This window comes from Crinia signifera, chromosome 6 (assembly GCF_055691185.1).
Source record: "Crinia signifera chromosome 6, ASM5569118v1, whole genome shotgun sequence".
Taxonomy (NCBI): Eukaryota; Metazoa; Chordata; class Amphibia; order Anura; family Myobatrachidae; genus Crinia; species Crinia signifera.
This window is the reverse complement of record NC_139222.1, coordinates 67,445,288-67,461,697: the sequence shown is the minus strand read 5'-3', so window position 1 is coordinate 67,461,697 and position 16,410 is coordinate 67,445,288. Positions and strand designations below refer to the sequence as shown.

The following is a 16,410-nucleotide window of genomic DNA, read 5'->3' as shown; positions in this document are numbered from 1 at the left end:
AGGCCGGTCCAGCAACAGGTGGCGGTGTTGAGGTGCGTTTGTAGGAGCAGCGCTGCTGCTGCAAGAGAGAACCACATCTCTCCCGGCATTTCCCGTCACCGTGCTATAGGTCACTGCTTTATTGCACATTCTAGTTCTATCAATTTGAATATATATATATATATATATATATATATATATTTTTGGTACTTATGTAATATCTGGGCTCCCGTTTTTCTTATGAGACAGCGTCCCCTCGCGGGGCTCGCTGTGCTCGCCACGCTTCGGGCACGGTGGCTCGCTGCGCTCGCCACACTATACTACTCCATGCGTAGTTGGATAGTAGGGGTATAAAAAAATGGGGTGCATATAACATGGGAGCCCAGATAATACATAAGTACCATATTTTTTTTATCTCTTGCTTTGTTACCCACACTGATCTAGTCTCCAGGAATGGATGGAAGTCTACAGAAGTTCAGATGGCTCTCTCTGACCACTAGCAAAGTAGACAAGTCTCTCTGAAGCCTCCTTTTGTTTGATGTTGAGCCAGCTTCACTACTCTTGTCATCTTTATGGCCCTGACTTCTATTTTAACAAGCTAGGAATCACATCCTTGTATAGGGATGCGGTCATTTGGTCTACTGCATTATGGTCGACAGTCATTAGGTCGAATCCATTAGGTCGACATGCTAAAAGGTCGACATGGGAAAAGGTCGACATGATTCTAGTTCGAAAGGTCATTAGTTCGACAGGTCATTAGTTCGACAAGGTCATTAGTTCGACATTGTCTATGTCGACATTCACAAGGTCGACATGGAGTTTTTCACTGTTTTTTGAGCCAACATGTGCCGACAGGCGGTATTTCATGCCCTACCATCCACTAGGGCGTGGTGGGAGAATAAAATAGTGTGCCGAGCGTAGCGAGGCACCGTGCCCGACGCGCAGCGAGCGATGCGAGGGGATGCAGTGCACTTTAAACTGTGTCCATGTCGACTGTGTTGACATTCAGGTAAAAAAACAGTGAAAAACCCCATGTCGACCTTGTGAATGTCGACATAGACAATGTCGAAATAATGGCCTTGTCGAACTAATGACCTTTCGACCTAGAATCATGTCGACCTTTTCCCATGTCGACCTAGAGTCATGTCGACCTTTTCCCATGTCGACCTAGAGTCATGTCGACCTAATGGATTCGACCTAATGACTTTCGACCATAATGCAATAGACCAAATGATCCCAACCCAAAGTGGGTACACACGGTTCAATTTCAATTAGTTTTGGCTTATTAGACCTGTTCTGAAGTTTCTGCTACTCCCCTTTTTTGATTTTCTCTATTTTACATTTGAACTACTATTTTCATGTGCATTCGATTTGCACTATTCAATTTCAATTTGATCTCACAGTGTTCCTGATCCTTCAGGCAGGAGATAAAAATCGGGTCTGGATCAAATCAAATGCAGCAGTGAACACATTAGATTTGCACTACCTACTAGTAGATTTCCACTAGATAGAAAAAAAAAGTTAACAGGACAAAACAATCTAGTGGAAATCTAATGTGTTCACTGCTGCGTTCGGTTTGATTTCAATCTCCTTCCTGGAGGATCAGAAACACTGAGATCGAATTGAAATCCAATGCACATCAAATAGTAAATCAAATGGAAAATAGAGAATATAAATGGAGTAGAAAAAAATGTACTTATGTTAGTTGGGTTCCCACTATAGTTAGTACGCTCATACCCCCACTATCCATGTCCGCGTGGAGTTGATTTTATATAGTGTGGCATTTTTTTGTAAATGCAGCAAGAGTTGTACAAGTCTTCAAGTATCAGCTGGTTTGGTGTGTCTTGGAGGAGGTGCTGGCTTTCTGGGAATCATGGGATTAAGATTTTTTTTTTCAATCCTAAATACACAAAAATAGGGTGAGATTGTCTTTTCTACTTGCATCCCTAAACCTGCAACCAACCCCAATGCAAGTTTACAAATCCCATCAAAACACCTGATTATGTGTATGCAAAGCAATCCTCACTCAGATGACATAAGCCCTAAGCGACCATATTGCCAGTGATTGGAGTGTGCGCCAGCGATAAATCGCCGGGTGCGCGCTCCCGTTTTCAGGCCCTGAATGGTCACTGGTCAGAGGAGCATGCTCCTCCGACCAGCGACTTCCCCTGCCTCTTCTCCCAGCAGTGTGACATTTTCATCTGAGACCATCTCTGGTCGCAGATGAAAACGGGACACTGAGTAATATGATTGCTAGCGATCATATTGCCCCGTGTGTATGCACCTTAACTGCCTCATTTTGAGCTTGACAGAAGTTCAATGCCAAATGCAAGTAGCATTGAATTTCCACCAGATATCTTGGAGGGATGCAGTTGGAATCCCGGAACTTTGTCCCTCTGTGGGTGTCCACAACACCCATAGAGGGAGAATAAATTAGTGTGCCAAGCGTAGCGAGGCACCGTGCCCGCTGCGTGGCGAGCCAGCAATGGGGGGCGATCCACGTCCCCCCCTCCTTGTCTGGAATTTTGACTGCCGGGATTCCAAACCAATCCCATCGTGGAGGTATATGCAGAAGAGACATCTTCTGCATCAGACGTCGCAATCTGGGATCCAACATCGCGACCGCGTTCCGCACAGACGTCAGCTGAGTAAGCCTCAGATTCTGCAGCAAGCCAATGGAAGTGAGGACTGTGAGGCCAGGAAGTCTGCGTGGCAACATCCCTCCCAGAAAACAAAGGCAATGCCTCGGTTTCCAGGAATGCAGCCCTCCCCACCAACTGAACGTATACCACCTTACAATATGGCATTAGCAGAGAGGAACTACAAGTGTCATCACAAAAGTTCCTAATGCACATGTGCAGAACAGACCGTGCACATCAGATAATCTTCATACTCGCTGACAAGCACCTGCCTGGAAATCCACTTCAATACAACAGACACCATTTTTCTCTAATTGACATATTCTCATTCAAATTCCTGGAGCTTGACAGGCGTAAAGTTTTATAGAGTGATTGAGAAATGTGCACCTTGCACAATCATCAAACAAACTGGAACTAATTGAGGAGCTGCCCAACCTTAGTAGCACAATAAACAGAGAATACAAATGTTCCAGCTATATTTGGTTTCGATAGAGATTTCAACTTTTATTTTATTTAATATCTACAGACAAGGAACGTGTGTACTATATGAAAGGTAAAACATGTACAAAAAAAAAATTGCCTTTACATCTTGATCAACTACATTTAAAAAGAATAATTTTGTAGTATAATTGAAACAGTAGGTGCATTAGAATCCTAGTTATAATACAAATCTGCTTTGTCTGAGCCACGTTGGGTAATGTTTGACTAAGTCCCAGTCTATTGTTCTCATGCAAAATAAATGTGCGGACAATAACATAAGTGGGGAAGAACCTGGTGGCATCTGTCCACTTTTTCCTGAGATAGCATTTATGTTCTTCTTGTGTAACTAGATTTGTGCTATCACCAGTGGAGTAACTATAGAGGGTGCAGGAGATGCAGCTGCTATGGTGCCCGGCGGCTTGGGGGGGACCGAGGCAATCCCCTGCACCCTCTACATTGTTTTATTACATTTTAATAAACTTATCCCTGCTACAGCAGGCTGGGTGAGGGGGGTGGAGGAGGAAAGCAGAGGACTCACAATCCAGAAGCAGCGCTGGCGGTGCGCGGCTGACTGGCATGCCACTGGTCGGTCAGCCACACACCCCTAGTGCCATTACAGCAGGTGCTTGACATCATGCGGATTGGAAGCTGTTGCTGAAGCAGGAGGGGAGATATAAAGGCTGCTCCACGTGGGAGCCAGAGGAGCGGAGATGACAGAGGCAGCTGTACTGAAGGCGGAGGAGTGGAGAGAGGCTGCTGCCAGTGGAGCCAGAGAGGGGGAGGGGGAGAAGCTGCTGCAATGTGGGCTAGTCTGGAGGAGGGGAGGGGGTCCGGCCTGTAGGAGTGATGAGGGCTGCTGGTGAGGCTGCAATAAGTATCTGCTGGGTCCTCCAGCAGCTCCATCCACATCATAGCCAAATTACTACTACAGTCTGGAGCCCCTGCGGAAACTGCCTGGTGAATTGCTGTGTAAACTATAGTGCTCTGTCTATTTATCTGTCCATCTGTACCCCATCCTGCCATTTCTCCCATCTATGTCCCCTCCCATCCTTCCACCCACCCATCTATGTCCCCTCCCATCCATCCTCCCCATCTATGCCCCTACCATCCATCTGTCTGTCTTTCTATGCCCTCTCCTGTCCATCTATCTGTCTATGGTTCTTTCGTCAGTCTCTTGTTCCTATGTCTTTGCCCCGTCCACATTTCTATGCTCCTCCCGTCTATCTATGCCCCCTCTAATCTGTCCATCTATGCTCCCTCCCATCCATCCATTTACCTTTCGTGCGTCCATCCATGCTCCCTCCCATCTGTCTATGTATGCCCCTTCTGTCTGTCTGTCTATGCCTGCCTTTTTTTGTCTGTCTATGCCGCTTCAGTATGTCCGTCTATGCCCCCATAGGGTACTCTGTCTATCCATAGGTCTGTCCATGCCTCCCTTGTCTATCTGTCCATCTATGCCTCTACCCCCTGCTCGCTCTCCCTCTCTTTTTATTGTACAGTATTTTTCTCTCTCTAACACTGTCTTTTCTTTCTCTCATTCCATATTTTTCCATGAAGACTCTCTCTTTTACTCGCTCCTCTTTCTCTCTCTTTCTTGCAGTGATAATGGTTGGGGGGCCCCCTTTTAAAATTTTGCTATGGGGCCCGCAAAGTTCTAGTTACGCCCCTGGCTGTCACTGCACATGCACAGAAGCACTGTTATTACTATGCAAGTGTATGTGTAGTAAAGCCTAGATAAGGGATCAGGAATGGGGCCTAAGCAAGCAGCTACATCAATTACAGGGTCGATTGTTCCACCGCTTACAATACAAATGTTTAATAGTTATGCCATGCTTCCAATACCAACATATGTTACACAAAAATAGATTGCATTTTAAGCACACTGGGCACTATATAGTTAATGATAGGGATGATATCATGTGCATATTGTCCAGTGCATATGGTCAATATAGTTGATGATGCTTGCGGCTGGTTAATGATGCAGCTCAACTGCATGTACGGAGCGAGGGGCAGGTGACTAGTCATGGGCAAAGTGATTCATTGAAATGAGTTGAGTCCCAAGGCTCAGCCCAGTAAAGTGTGTTGAATCAGTGACTCGGCTCTCGGTCACTACTCATATGGAATTACAGCAGGCACAGAGAGACAGTGCACGGCTCACAGCACACTCAGGGAGTTGCAGAGGCTCAGGGGCAGATTTATTAAGCTTGGAGAAGAGATAAACTGGAGATAAAGTGGAGAAAAGGTAAAAGGAGATAAAGCACCAGCCAATCAGCTCCCAACTGTCTTTTTCAAACACAGCTGATTGGCTGGTGCTTTATCTCCTTTTACCTTTTCTCCGCTTTATCTCCAGTTTATCTCTTCTCCAAGCTTAATAAATCTGCCCCTCAGTCTCATATAGAATTGCAGGCACGACTCAAGGCCCCCATACATTAGGCCGACTTGTCCTAGGGACAAGTCGGACCCAATTTACCTCCGAGCCGCCCGGCAGCTCCCCGGGAGGCTCACATACAATTTGGCACTTGATGTGCCATTTTTTACATGGGATAAATCGCATGCGATTTATCCCATGTAAAAAAAAACCCGGGGAGCTGCAGGGCGGTGAGGAGTAGTGGGGGCGGGCAGCGGCGGCGATGGTGGGGGCGGGTGCGGTGAGCGCTGCTGACCTGGCCGGGCAGTGTACTTACACATAGCAGCAGCGGGGACGGGACGCGTAGTGGCGGCTATTAGATTTTTAAAATACTTGTCAAATGACCGGCCGCTCTCTGATTGGCCGGAGAGCTCTCAGCCAATCAGAGAGCGGCCGGTCATTTGACAAGTATTTTAAAAATCTAATAGCCGCCACTACGCGTCCCGTCCCCGCTGCTGCTATGTGTAAGTACACTGCCCGGCCAGGTCAGTCAGCAGCACTCGCCGGCGCTCAGGGACCCGCTGCCCGCCCGGTGTCTGCATGCATATGCCTGTCAGGTGGCAGGCATATGCATACAGGGAGGTCGGACGTGATCGTATGTACAGACCGTCCGACCTCCCTGATCCGGTCCGATGCGCACGGGACCGCGCATCGGATCAGATATCACACACCTACGATTTTGGGCCGATTTCACCCGATTATCGGCACAAAGTGCCGAAATCGGATGAAATCGTCCCAAAATCGCATAGTGTATGGGGGCCTTCAGAGAGGAGGGGCTGATCCTGGCTGCTATGCTATAATGCTGCTGCTGTCTCAACTCATCCAACAGTGAGTGTCCCGAATCATGCAGTCAGCTTAATGATTCGAGACACTGAGTCGGGGCAACGATTCACTAGCCACCTCTGACCGATATCGGTCAGTGTATTGGCACTATATCGTTCTTCTGTGGCACCGCCTATATAATTATCTATATCGGCAGCGTTGGGAATCGCAGCATTAGAGCTTACAGGTGAAATCACCATGGCAGCATTCAACAACAGCTAGTATTGTAAAACTGTTCAATCTTTATGCCAGTTCACATTACAGAGCTATTACATTACAGGTTTTTAAGATTTCCAGGCTCAAGCCCAGATGGTTATATCAAATTGACAGAGGCACTAAGTATACATCAGCAATAACAATTCATTGATTCTCAGATCCAGTGATTTTTTTCCCCCAGATAAATGGTTTCTTCAATCTATTTGACTTGCCCACACATTACAGATTTGTTTCAGTGATGGGCAGATTTGTCCTGTTAGAATGCCCACACATACAAAAATGAAACTCCACTAAAACCACATTTTTAAACGTGTTTAAAAATCTGATTCAGCAATCGATTGGCGATCCCTATTAATTTTTGATTGGGATTGCCAAAACACATTAAAGATTAATTGTGACAATCATCTCCAGAACGGAGGATTGTCACAATTGCTGATGTATGGGGCCCATTAGTCACCTGTGCTCAAGCATGGATATCCTTATAACCTGGACTGTAATAGCAGAATTTTGGAAACTTTGGTTTATGTTATATCCTCAGTAAAACAAGGTGTATAAACTCTAGAACCGGTTTTAGATCTTCTAAAAAGTTTAATTGCTACTTTGGTTTCATCGTCAAATTCAAAGAACAAGACATTTATAGTAATGAAGTTATAGACAGACACGGAGATGAAATTAGTCTCATCTTTAATACTTTTTTCACAGTAATGTAAACAATACACACATCCCAAGTTAACTTTTGAGCTAACGGAAACCAATCCTGTGATGAAATCAACAGTAACAAGATGAGAACTCAAACCAAAATTCAATGTCAAACAGGAAAAATCCTGCTTTTATAAAGGTCTCCATGGAAGCACTGCATGTGATGCTTACTGTCCTGAAAATAAAAGATCAGGTGAAGTAAGAATATATCAGATAACTGGCTGATATATGAATCAGGCACAGAAGTTAGTGGCTGGGGAAAAAAGGTAAACTATTACTCTCTAATTTTATAATCGCACTGTGCTATTATATACATCAGATCAATTTTAATAGTTTTTTTAATTAATTTTCTGTGTGCTGGTAAAAACAAATGCACATCAGAATTCAAAAACAGAATGGATTCATGAATACATTGAAGAATGTTAGATTTGTTCAATTAAAATTCTTGCAAGCGAGAACATTTGTTCCTTTCTCCGCTCTTCAGGTCTAAAACTAAATCAAATTAGTTGAGGTGTTTCCAAATCCAATCTATAGGGAATCCCAACAGATCACGTTTTCAGGATTTCTTTACTCACACAAAGGTGAGTTTATCTATTTTGCTTAATAAGTAATTAATCTGCCGGTTTCCACACACAGAAACCCTGAAACATGATCTTTTGGTGGGGGTTAAACTTGAAAATGCATGACTTAAGGCCCATACATACTGGGTGACTTTGAGCTGAAAGCTGATCAAAACAGCAGCCCTTTGAGCTCAAAGCCGCCCAGTGTGTATGGCCCGGCAATGACCAATGAGTGCTGCTGCGCGCTCAGATGAGCGGCTTTGCATAGTGCTGACGGCGCCAAGCAGGGAGAAAGCTGCTCAGTGCGGCTTTCCCCCCAGTGATGAACGCGATCATTGCTGTCCATACACGCTGGGCATAGTCGCCCAGTGTGTATGGACCTTTAGACCACGGAAAGGGCAATCTACACATAAACTTTGTGTTAAGGTTGACTCCGTTCTAAATCTGGCACTTGCTGAACTACCATACCCACAATCCGCAGCCAGAGAATATGCCGCCCGAATGTTTACTAAAGAAGTAGCTTCAGTGCCCAAGTTCTATGGCTTTATACAAAGCCAATGCTCAACCACATGCTTTCTAGTAGACAATCACATTGACTATTACAAGAGCTATACAGATAACAATGTCATTTCAAGGTTTTCTGCCCCTTCCCTAAATTTATATTGGTTGTTAGCAAGCACAAGGTAGTTTCTACTTTGGAACATAAATTGTTTTATTGTTTTGTACATGCCATATACAATGAAAATCTTAATTTCTGAATTGACAAAGTGCGGTTATTTTTTTGTTTGTTAACTACATAAAAGGCTGGGCATGTCTTTAGATTTATAACCAGAACTGGTGGTATTTAGGAAAAGGATTTTCTTATTATGGAAAATAAAATATCAATGATTATGCAACATTAAATTGTTCAATAAATATCACAGAGTTGAAAGTGGATTTAACTTAGCAGCTATGTTAGGAATAAAAACAAAACGGAACCCATTATATACAGTATAAGGTCTACTGTGTAATCAGAATAGAGCAGCTGACAAAGGCCAATGCCTTGGTTTGCTGGAGTTATGGACAGTGACACAAGTAATATCACCGTCAAAGCCGAGTCACCATACATTTTACCCTCACACAACATGCAATGCTGTTTAGTCATCTCTAACAGATCAGGGGCTCCCCAATAGCAAATGGGAGTCTATTCAAAGAAACCTTTTAACACCGACCTAATTGGATTTGGCAAACAAAGTAGTGACTACAGTTGAAGTTGTCTGATACTATTAGTCATTTGGACTTACCAGAATAGGCTTCTGCAATCAAATAATCAAATATTCAAATTATATCCCATATTTTAAAGATATAGTTAGAACCTTTTAAAAGAAATTTCCACCATTTTTTAGAAGAGGTCAAAAAAGTTTAGACTCTCACCCGAAGACAGATTGATCAGTAAAACATGTTAGTCATCTATCTCACCATAATCTATCATTTTAAGTGTAAACCTCTCAATCCAAATACAACCCAAATATTTCATTTGCTGGCTTGTACATACCTAACAGCCACGTTTATTGATTATACTGCTCATTAGGAGACTGGTGTCTTAAAACTACTGGGCAACCTTCCCACACTGTGTCCATGGTCTGCAGCCAATGTAGATGCCTCATGCTTCTAAAGTACCTGCGCACACAGTAAACCCAAAAGGAGACAAGAAAAGAGAACGCTTCATATCACAGTCATGGGCATTCTCTGGAGGGGTGAAGATCCTCTGTGTGTATATATATATATTTTAGTGCATGGGCACAATAGTTTAATTAGTGAATAAGTTCTTCAGAAAGGCAGGCCCAGAGAAAGGCCAGCAGTACTCATTAGGAACAGGTCCTTTTACATTGCATTCGAAGAAAGAGAACATCGGGAACCAAATACGTGCCCGTCGACTCTGTTGGTAAGCACGTGTGTTAGCCAAAGTGTGGTAGTAGAGGAACAGTCTTGTAGTGATGTAAAATGCAATGAAAACATCAATAGAGTAATGTTCATGTGCCGCCAAGATGAAGAAGATGCCAAAGAGGTTGAGGACCCAGGACAGGGTATGCAGAAAGTTCCAGCTCCGTGGAGTGTCTGTAATAGAGAGTAAACATTCAACATGTCAGCAAAGTATTTTTAAACACATGCCACTTTCCAACATTTCATGAATGATATATTTCAAGACATTCTGAGCCAATTTGTGGTTATCTTGTTGGATTATATTTTGATATACTCACAAACCCTTTGAGATCATAAACATCGAGTCAAGGTTGTTCTAAAAACACCCATAAAACCTTATCTCTATGCCAAGCTAGGAAAGATGCATCATTGATGTAAAGACCCCCATACACAGGTCCGACTTTTTGGAGTCACAAGTCGGACCAGTTTTCCCTTGAGCTCCCCCTGGCAGCTCCCTGGGAGGGTTCCTTCCGACTTGGCCCTTGCCAATTTTTACATGCAATAAAATGCATGCAATTTATCACATGTAAAAAAAACTCCCAGAGAGCTGACCGGGGAGTTCAAGGGGAATCTGATGCGATACATCACGGGTGCTAAAAAGCACATATGATCTACAGCAGTGTTTTTTGACCACTGTGCCGTGGCACACTAGTGTGCCTTGAGCTGTTTTCATGTGTGCCCCCAGATCTAGAGATGCCCAAACCATTTTACAGCCACCACCAGTTTAACTGTTATTTACTGGTCTCTTCTTTTCATGTAAAGGACCAATGTATTTTATTTTTACCTGTGGGGACCAGTGGGATAGTTTTTTTATATGGGGCCAATAGGTTTTGGTTTTTTTCCTGTGGGGGTCAATGTTTTTTGCCCTGCGGGGATCTCATGGTGTGCCTTGGCGATTTAAAAATCTTATTTAGTGTGCCGCAAGGTAAAAAGGTTGAAAATCACTGATCTACAGGATCCGAATCGCAAGGGAACACACATCGGATCCAATCACCTACGATTTAAGTCGATGTTACCCGATCCATCTGAATCGAGTAAAATCAGACCGGTGTATGGACACCTTTAGGCCATTCAACGTTTTGGGCAACACAATGGCTCATTTAAGACCCCGGCTATGGAAGAATGACCTGTATATCGAGATCTCAAAGCTGTACAATCCCTGGTCTTTGCCCATTATTATAGAAGTTGCATAAATGCTTCCAAAAACATTCAACCCATTCTGGCTTTGACTTTAAAGTGCCCCCCATATTTTTGCTGCTCTGCTCCTGCTCAGGCGTTCAGTACTTTAAAGAGGCCTTTTGAGAAGGCCAAAGTGTCTCATATACAGCCATCTATCCTGGAAAGGGACATTTCTATAACTGTAGGATCAGTGTTTTCTCAGACACCGGGCAAGATGTGTCTACTACACATCTTGGAGGAGGAAACATGATGGTGTTTTTGCTACATCACCCGTCAATGACTTGTAAAGAGTGGCAGGGAAACTGAACCAAAAATGGTAAACATCTTTTTTTATTGGTCTTTGCCTAGTTGGTCAAAGGTTCACCCTACAGCAACATAATGTCTCAAGGATCACAGAGGTGAGGTTGGCATGCACCAGCAGCCATTGCTAAATACCTGGCCACACCATGCAGTTTCGTACCCACCACCGACCACTACTTAGAGTGATATGGCGGCCAGAGGAGTGGAGACCTGTTCCAGCAAGGACAAGGAGAAGCATGCACCAAATAGTGCTGCTTCTCTAAACCTGCAGCGGCCGACATTTTAGCTGTGGGTACAGCCGCTGCTGGTGGCGGCAAGCTGCGGGTCCACATCTCCACAGCATGCTGTGGGATGCATTACACTCGGGGACTGATGTCCCTAGCAGGCGGGAGCGTGAGTTCCACACCCTTACGGGTGGGACCAGGTCCCCTCAGCAGCTCCCACGGTGCAGGCTGACAGTGACCAAACTGCCTGTTGTTGTCCATTAAACTGCTTTAAAAATAAACAAAATAACTCTGGAGCACCAGAGCCAAGTGACCGGCTCTCTCTAAAAACTGGTCACACATATTCCAAAAAAAAATTAAAAGTGCCCAGCTCCGCTAATTGCCTGTCTATACCTCATCATAAGGATAACTTCAACGTCCCCTGAATGAAAGAGAAATACAAATATCAGGCACATTAAAAAAAAAAACAATGACAATGTGGAAGACTGGAGAGAGGTAACAGAGATCTCTGCTGGTATAACATGTAGACATTTTTTATGGAGACAAATGACCTTTCAAAACAGAATTTAAAAATCTAATTCAAAATCTAGTTTTACAACGTCCGCTGCACTTACATTCCGTCACAAAAAAGTTCAGCATGGTCAGTACCACAGTGTGCCCACTGAACATGTAGTCTCCACACGTGTGCACACCGGTTAGAGTCATGCCAAAGCCGCTCCATATTGCGAAAGCACGCTGAAGCTTTGCCCACATATTGTCATATAGCTGAAATGATATAAATGGATTAAGAGCATGAAAACCAAACTTAAAGCTTTATTTATACAGAAAATAATATATCTATTTTCCAAAATTAAAAATACTGCCCAAAAACGTCAAATGAATCGTTCTTCATTCATTTTAGGTATTTTAGATACATTTCTTAATTTTTTGACAAAACAAAGGAACCTAAAGCTTGGGTATGTCTGTCGACAAGTACCTTGGGTTAAAGAACTGTCATTAACTGACCTTGTGCAGCACTCATTAAAGCATGCACAGTGACGCCCTTACAGAATGCTGGCAGTAAATAAATATGCTTATGTTCTGGTCTGTGCCTTGGCTGGAAATATTCTCCAGCAAATAAGATATCATATGTGGGATCAGACAGCTATTACTGCTTCAATACAGAAGGCACCCAAAATGAAGCAAACGGTGATATTTGAATTAAGCCATCATCAGATCAGAGAAGCAACAGCACTTCCACCTGCATCCTGATATTTGGGAGCAGCTAGGATTGATCAGTTTGCACTCCAGCTAAAGATCCCCACTCATAATTATATAAACTATTTTTTTTCCAAATGTGGCTGTCTGGGAATAAATTCTTGTCGAATGGGGAAGTCATCATCACAGTCAATGGCCAGTATTCAATGCTCCCGCGATTCACCATTTTTTTTTTTTTGCCTAATCGGGCTGTTTTCACTCCTTGCAGTGAATCTTTTTCACTGAAAATCTGATTCACCCTATTCAATGTTCACTGTTTGCCGAAAGTGAACAGTGGATGCCGGACAGTTCTCCGTTTCATACTCGCTGCAATTAGCTGGTGTATTTCAATGGGGTTTTCACTGGTATTCGCCGAGAGTGTATTCAATGCTAGAAACAGAAATTTAAATCTGTGAAGGGGCATGCTATTTTTATTCATGTGCTTGAAGCACATTAATATATATTTAATTGGTACTTATATGTTAGTTGGGCGCCCACTAAAGTTACTACGCTCATACCCCACTATCCATGTCGGCATGGAGTTGATTTTATATAGTGTGGCAAGCCACCGTGCCCGAAGCGTGGCGAGCCCCGTGGAAAACTGAAGCAAATAGCTTAGTAAGCGCCCAACTAACATATAAGTACCATTTAATTTTATTTTTTTTACACACTCGCCAGCAGGGGGCCGGGAGCCACTCATTAAATATTCATATATTCACTTCACACTGGTCCCGGCTTATTACAAGCGGGACCAGTGAAGCGGCTCCCTACCCGTCAGCTCTCCTGGGGGACAGCTTCTGCTGCCTGTGTCCCCGGGAGCTCTCCTTCTCCCCCACATATTCTGGGGCAGGCAGGGAGGCTTACATCTCCCTACCTGCCACCGTCCGAATGCCGCAGGGGTTAAAATTCGCCATCAGTGGCAGCGAGCCCCTGCGGCGTTGAATAGGGTGACAGGGAGGGATGGCAGCGAATGCTGCAGCTCTCCGGAACCCTGCGAATGTGCAGCGAATCCTAAACAGGATTCGCTGCACATGGAGAAAAAACACATTGAATACTTCCCAATGAGTTTTGCAGGCTTTCATGAACCCTACTTTTAACCTTTTGTGTGCCAAAATCTGTGAAAGATGTGCAAAATATCCGCTACAAAAATGCCAGTGTCACACACATTTGTTACATAAATTAAAATAAAAAAAATGTTTTGTAAAAAAAAGAGTCGAATTATACTCACCGATAATTCCTTTTTCTTCCTAGAGATCCCATGGCAGCCATACATTGGGATATTCCCTTCCCCCACTAGAGCAGACAGGATTGGTTTCTCTTGGGACCGCCCACCTTGGGTATAATGGACCCCTCCTTCACCTCCCCTGCATCTTTTGAGTGTCTCCGTCTCTTGGTCCCTAGAGAAAACACATCAGAAACACAAGGGAGGGTAATCAGTGGCTGCCATGGGATCTCTAGGAAGAAAAAGGAATTATCGGTGAGTATAATTCGACTCTTTCTTCTACGATCCCCATGGCAGCCATACATTGGGACATACCCAAGAAATAAACGGGAGGGTAAATGCATGTAAAATAATCTTTTATTATCAAGAGGTATTTAGGAAACTGCCTCTTGGAGTACATGCTTCCCAAAGTGGGCTAGAGAAACGTCAAGAGCATAGTGATTCACAAAAGTGTGTACTGACGACCAGGTAGCCGCTTTGCATATTTCCGTCATCGACGCTTTGGCCTTGTTCGCCCAGGAAGTAGATACTGCCCGCGTTGAGTGTGCCTGTACAATAGGAGGTATCTTCTTGCCTTCCTGCTTGTAGGCTGTAACAATAGTCTCTCTTATCCATCTGGATATTGTCTGTTTCCCAGGTTCTCTTCCTTTCCTGACACCTTCTGGAATGACGAACAAATGTTTGGTCACTCTGAAAACCTTAGTTCTTTCCAGATAGATAGAAATCACTCGGACTAGATCTAAAGTATGCCAGGCTTGTTGTTCCTCATTTTCAGGTCTAGGATAGAAACTGGGTAAAGTGATTTCCTGATTGAGGTGGAAGGCTGACACCACTTTTGGTACAAATTCTGGGTGAGTCCTTAGGACAACTCTGTCAGGGAAGATAACCAAATAGGGCTCTTCGATCCATAGAGCCTGCAACTCACTCACTCTTCTCGCAGAGGTAACTGCTACTAAGAATACTGTTTTCCAAGTTAAGAATCTCAAAGAACACTCCGTTAGGGGCTCAAACGGACACTTGGTTAGGACCGACAGCATCAGATTTAGGTCCCACGGTGCCACTATAGCCTTGACTGGTGGCTGGATCCGCTTCATAGCCCTGTTGAATCTTTTTATCAGTTTTTCTTCTGCTAAAGATCTATCCAATAGCACCCCTAGTGCTGATATCTGCGATTTAATTGTGGCAGGAGCAAGACCCATCTGGAAACCTTCGTAAAGGAACTGTAGCACTCTATCCGTTGTTATGGAGGAGAAATCACCTCTGAATTGGCCCCAACCAATAAATCTGATCCATGTCTTGTAGTATGCCAGGGATGATATGTCCTTCCTGGCTTTCAGCATCATTTCCATAACCTGGGGGGACAGGTTATGTCTTTTCAGGATTTTCCGTTCAATCTCCATGCCTTTAGTGATAATTTCTTGGGCTCTGGATGATAAACCGGACCCTGGTGCAGCAGATCCACTCTGTCGGGTAGGGGCCAAGGTTCTTGTACTGCCATCTTCAGAACATTGACGAACCAAGGTCTTCTTGGCCAGTAAGGTAGTATTGCTATCACTTCTACCCGGTCTTCTCTTATCTTCTTCAGGACCTTTCCAATCATAGGGAAGGGCGGGAATATGTATCCCAGTCTGAAGTTCCACTTTACTGACAGAGCATCTATTGCTCGGGCCTGCGGATGAAAAGATTTTGAAAAGAAGCTGTTCATCTTCTTTTTCCCAAAGCTTGCCATCAGGTCTATTTCTGGGCTGCCAAATCTTCTTTCTATTTGGGAGAATATTTCCTGATTCAACTGCCACTCTCCTGGGGACACTACTTCTCGACTCAGGAAGTCTGCCAGGGTATTCCTTCTTCCTGGGATATACACTGCTGTCATGGATTTCAAGTTGTGTTCTGCCCAACACATTATCTTCCCTGACATGCGCATAAGTTTTATACTTCTTGTGCCCCCCTGATGGTTTATGTGGGAAACCACAGTGACATTGTCCGACATAATTCTTAAATGGGAATTGCCGATTTCTTCTTTCAGACAATTTACCGCTTGCAACTCCCTCATATTCGATGAGTTCCTTGCTTCTTCTGTTGTCCAAATACCCTGGACTGACCTCCCTTCGACATGGGCGCCCCATCTGAAGAGACTGGCGTCTGTGGTTACTATACAAAACACAGGTTCCTTTAGGCTGGTCTTTCTGTATTCTAGCCCCTGTGTCCACCATATTAGATCCTTCTTCAACTCCTGTTGTAATGAGATCAGGTGTTGGTCGCCACACCCTCTCTTTTGTAGAGGAATCAGTAGCCATTGGAGTTTCCTCATTTTCCACTGTGCCCAAGGAACAATTTTGATGCAAGAGGCCATCATACCCAGTAATTGGGTGGCCATAATTAGGGGAAATCTTCTCTTTTGTAGTAAGATGTCGACTAACTCTTTTATCTTTCTGCATCTGTCTGGCGAAAGAGAAATTGAGAACTGCTGCGTGTCTATCATGGC

The 16,410-nt window shown here is 44.0% G+C and overlaps 1 protein-coding gene across 2 annotated transcripts in view; it reads right to left on the bottom strand.

Moving 5' to 3' along the window:
- Nucleotides 1-7,210: 7,210 nt before the first annotated feature.
- SAMD8 (sterile alpha motif domain containing 8) overlaps nt 7,211-16,410 on the bottom strand; it is a 43,773-nt gene continuing 34,573 nt past the window's right edge. For both annotated transcript variants that reach the window (XM_083146222.1, XM_083146223.1), the window contains 2 exons: nt 12,082-12,232; nt 7,211-9,899 (listed from right to left, as the gene is read on the bottom strand). In XM_083146222.1, coding sequence (XP_083002348.1) covers nt 9,592-9,899; nt 12,082-12,232 — 459 coding nt within the window. In that variant the 3' untranslated portion in view covers nt 7,211-9,591. The remainder of the gene's footprint in view (nt 9,900-12,081; nt 12,233-16,410) is intronic.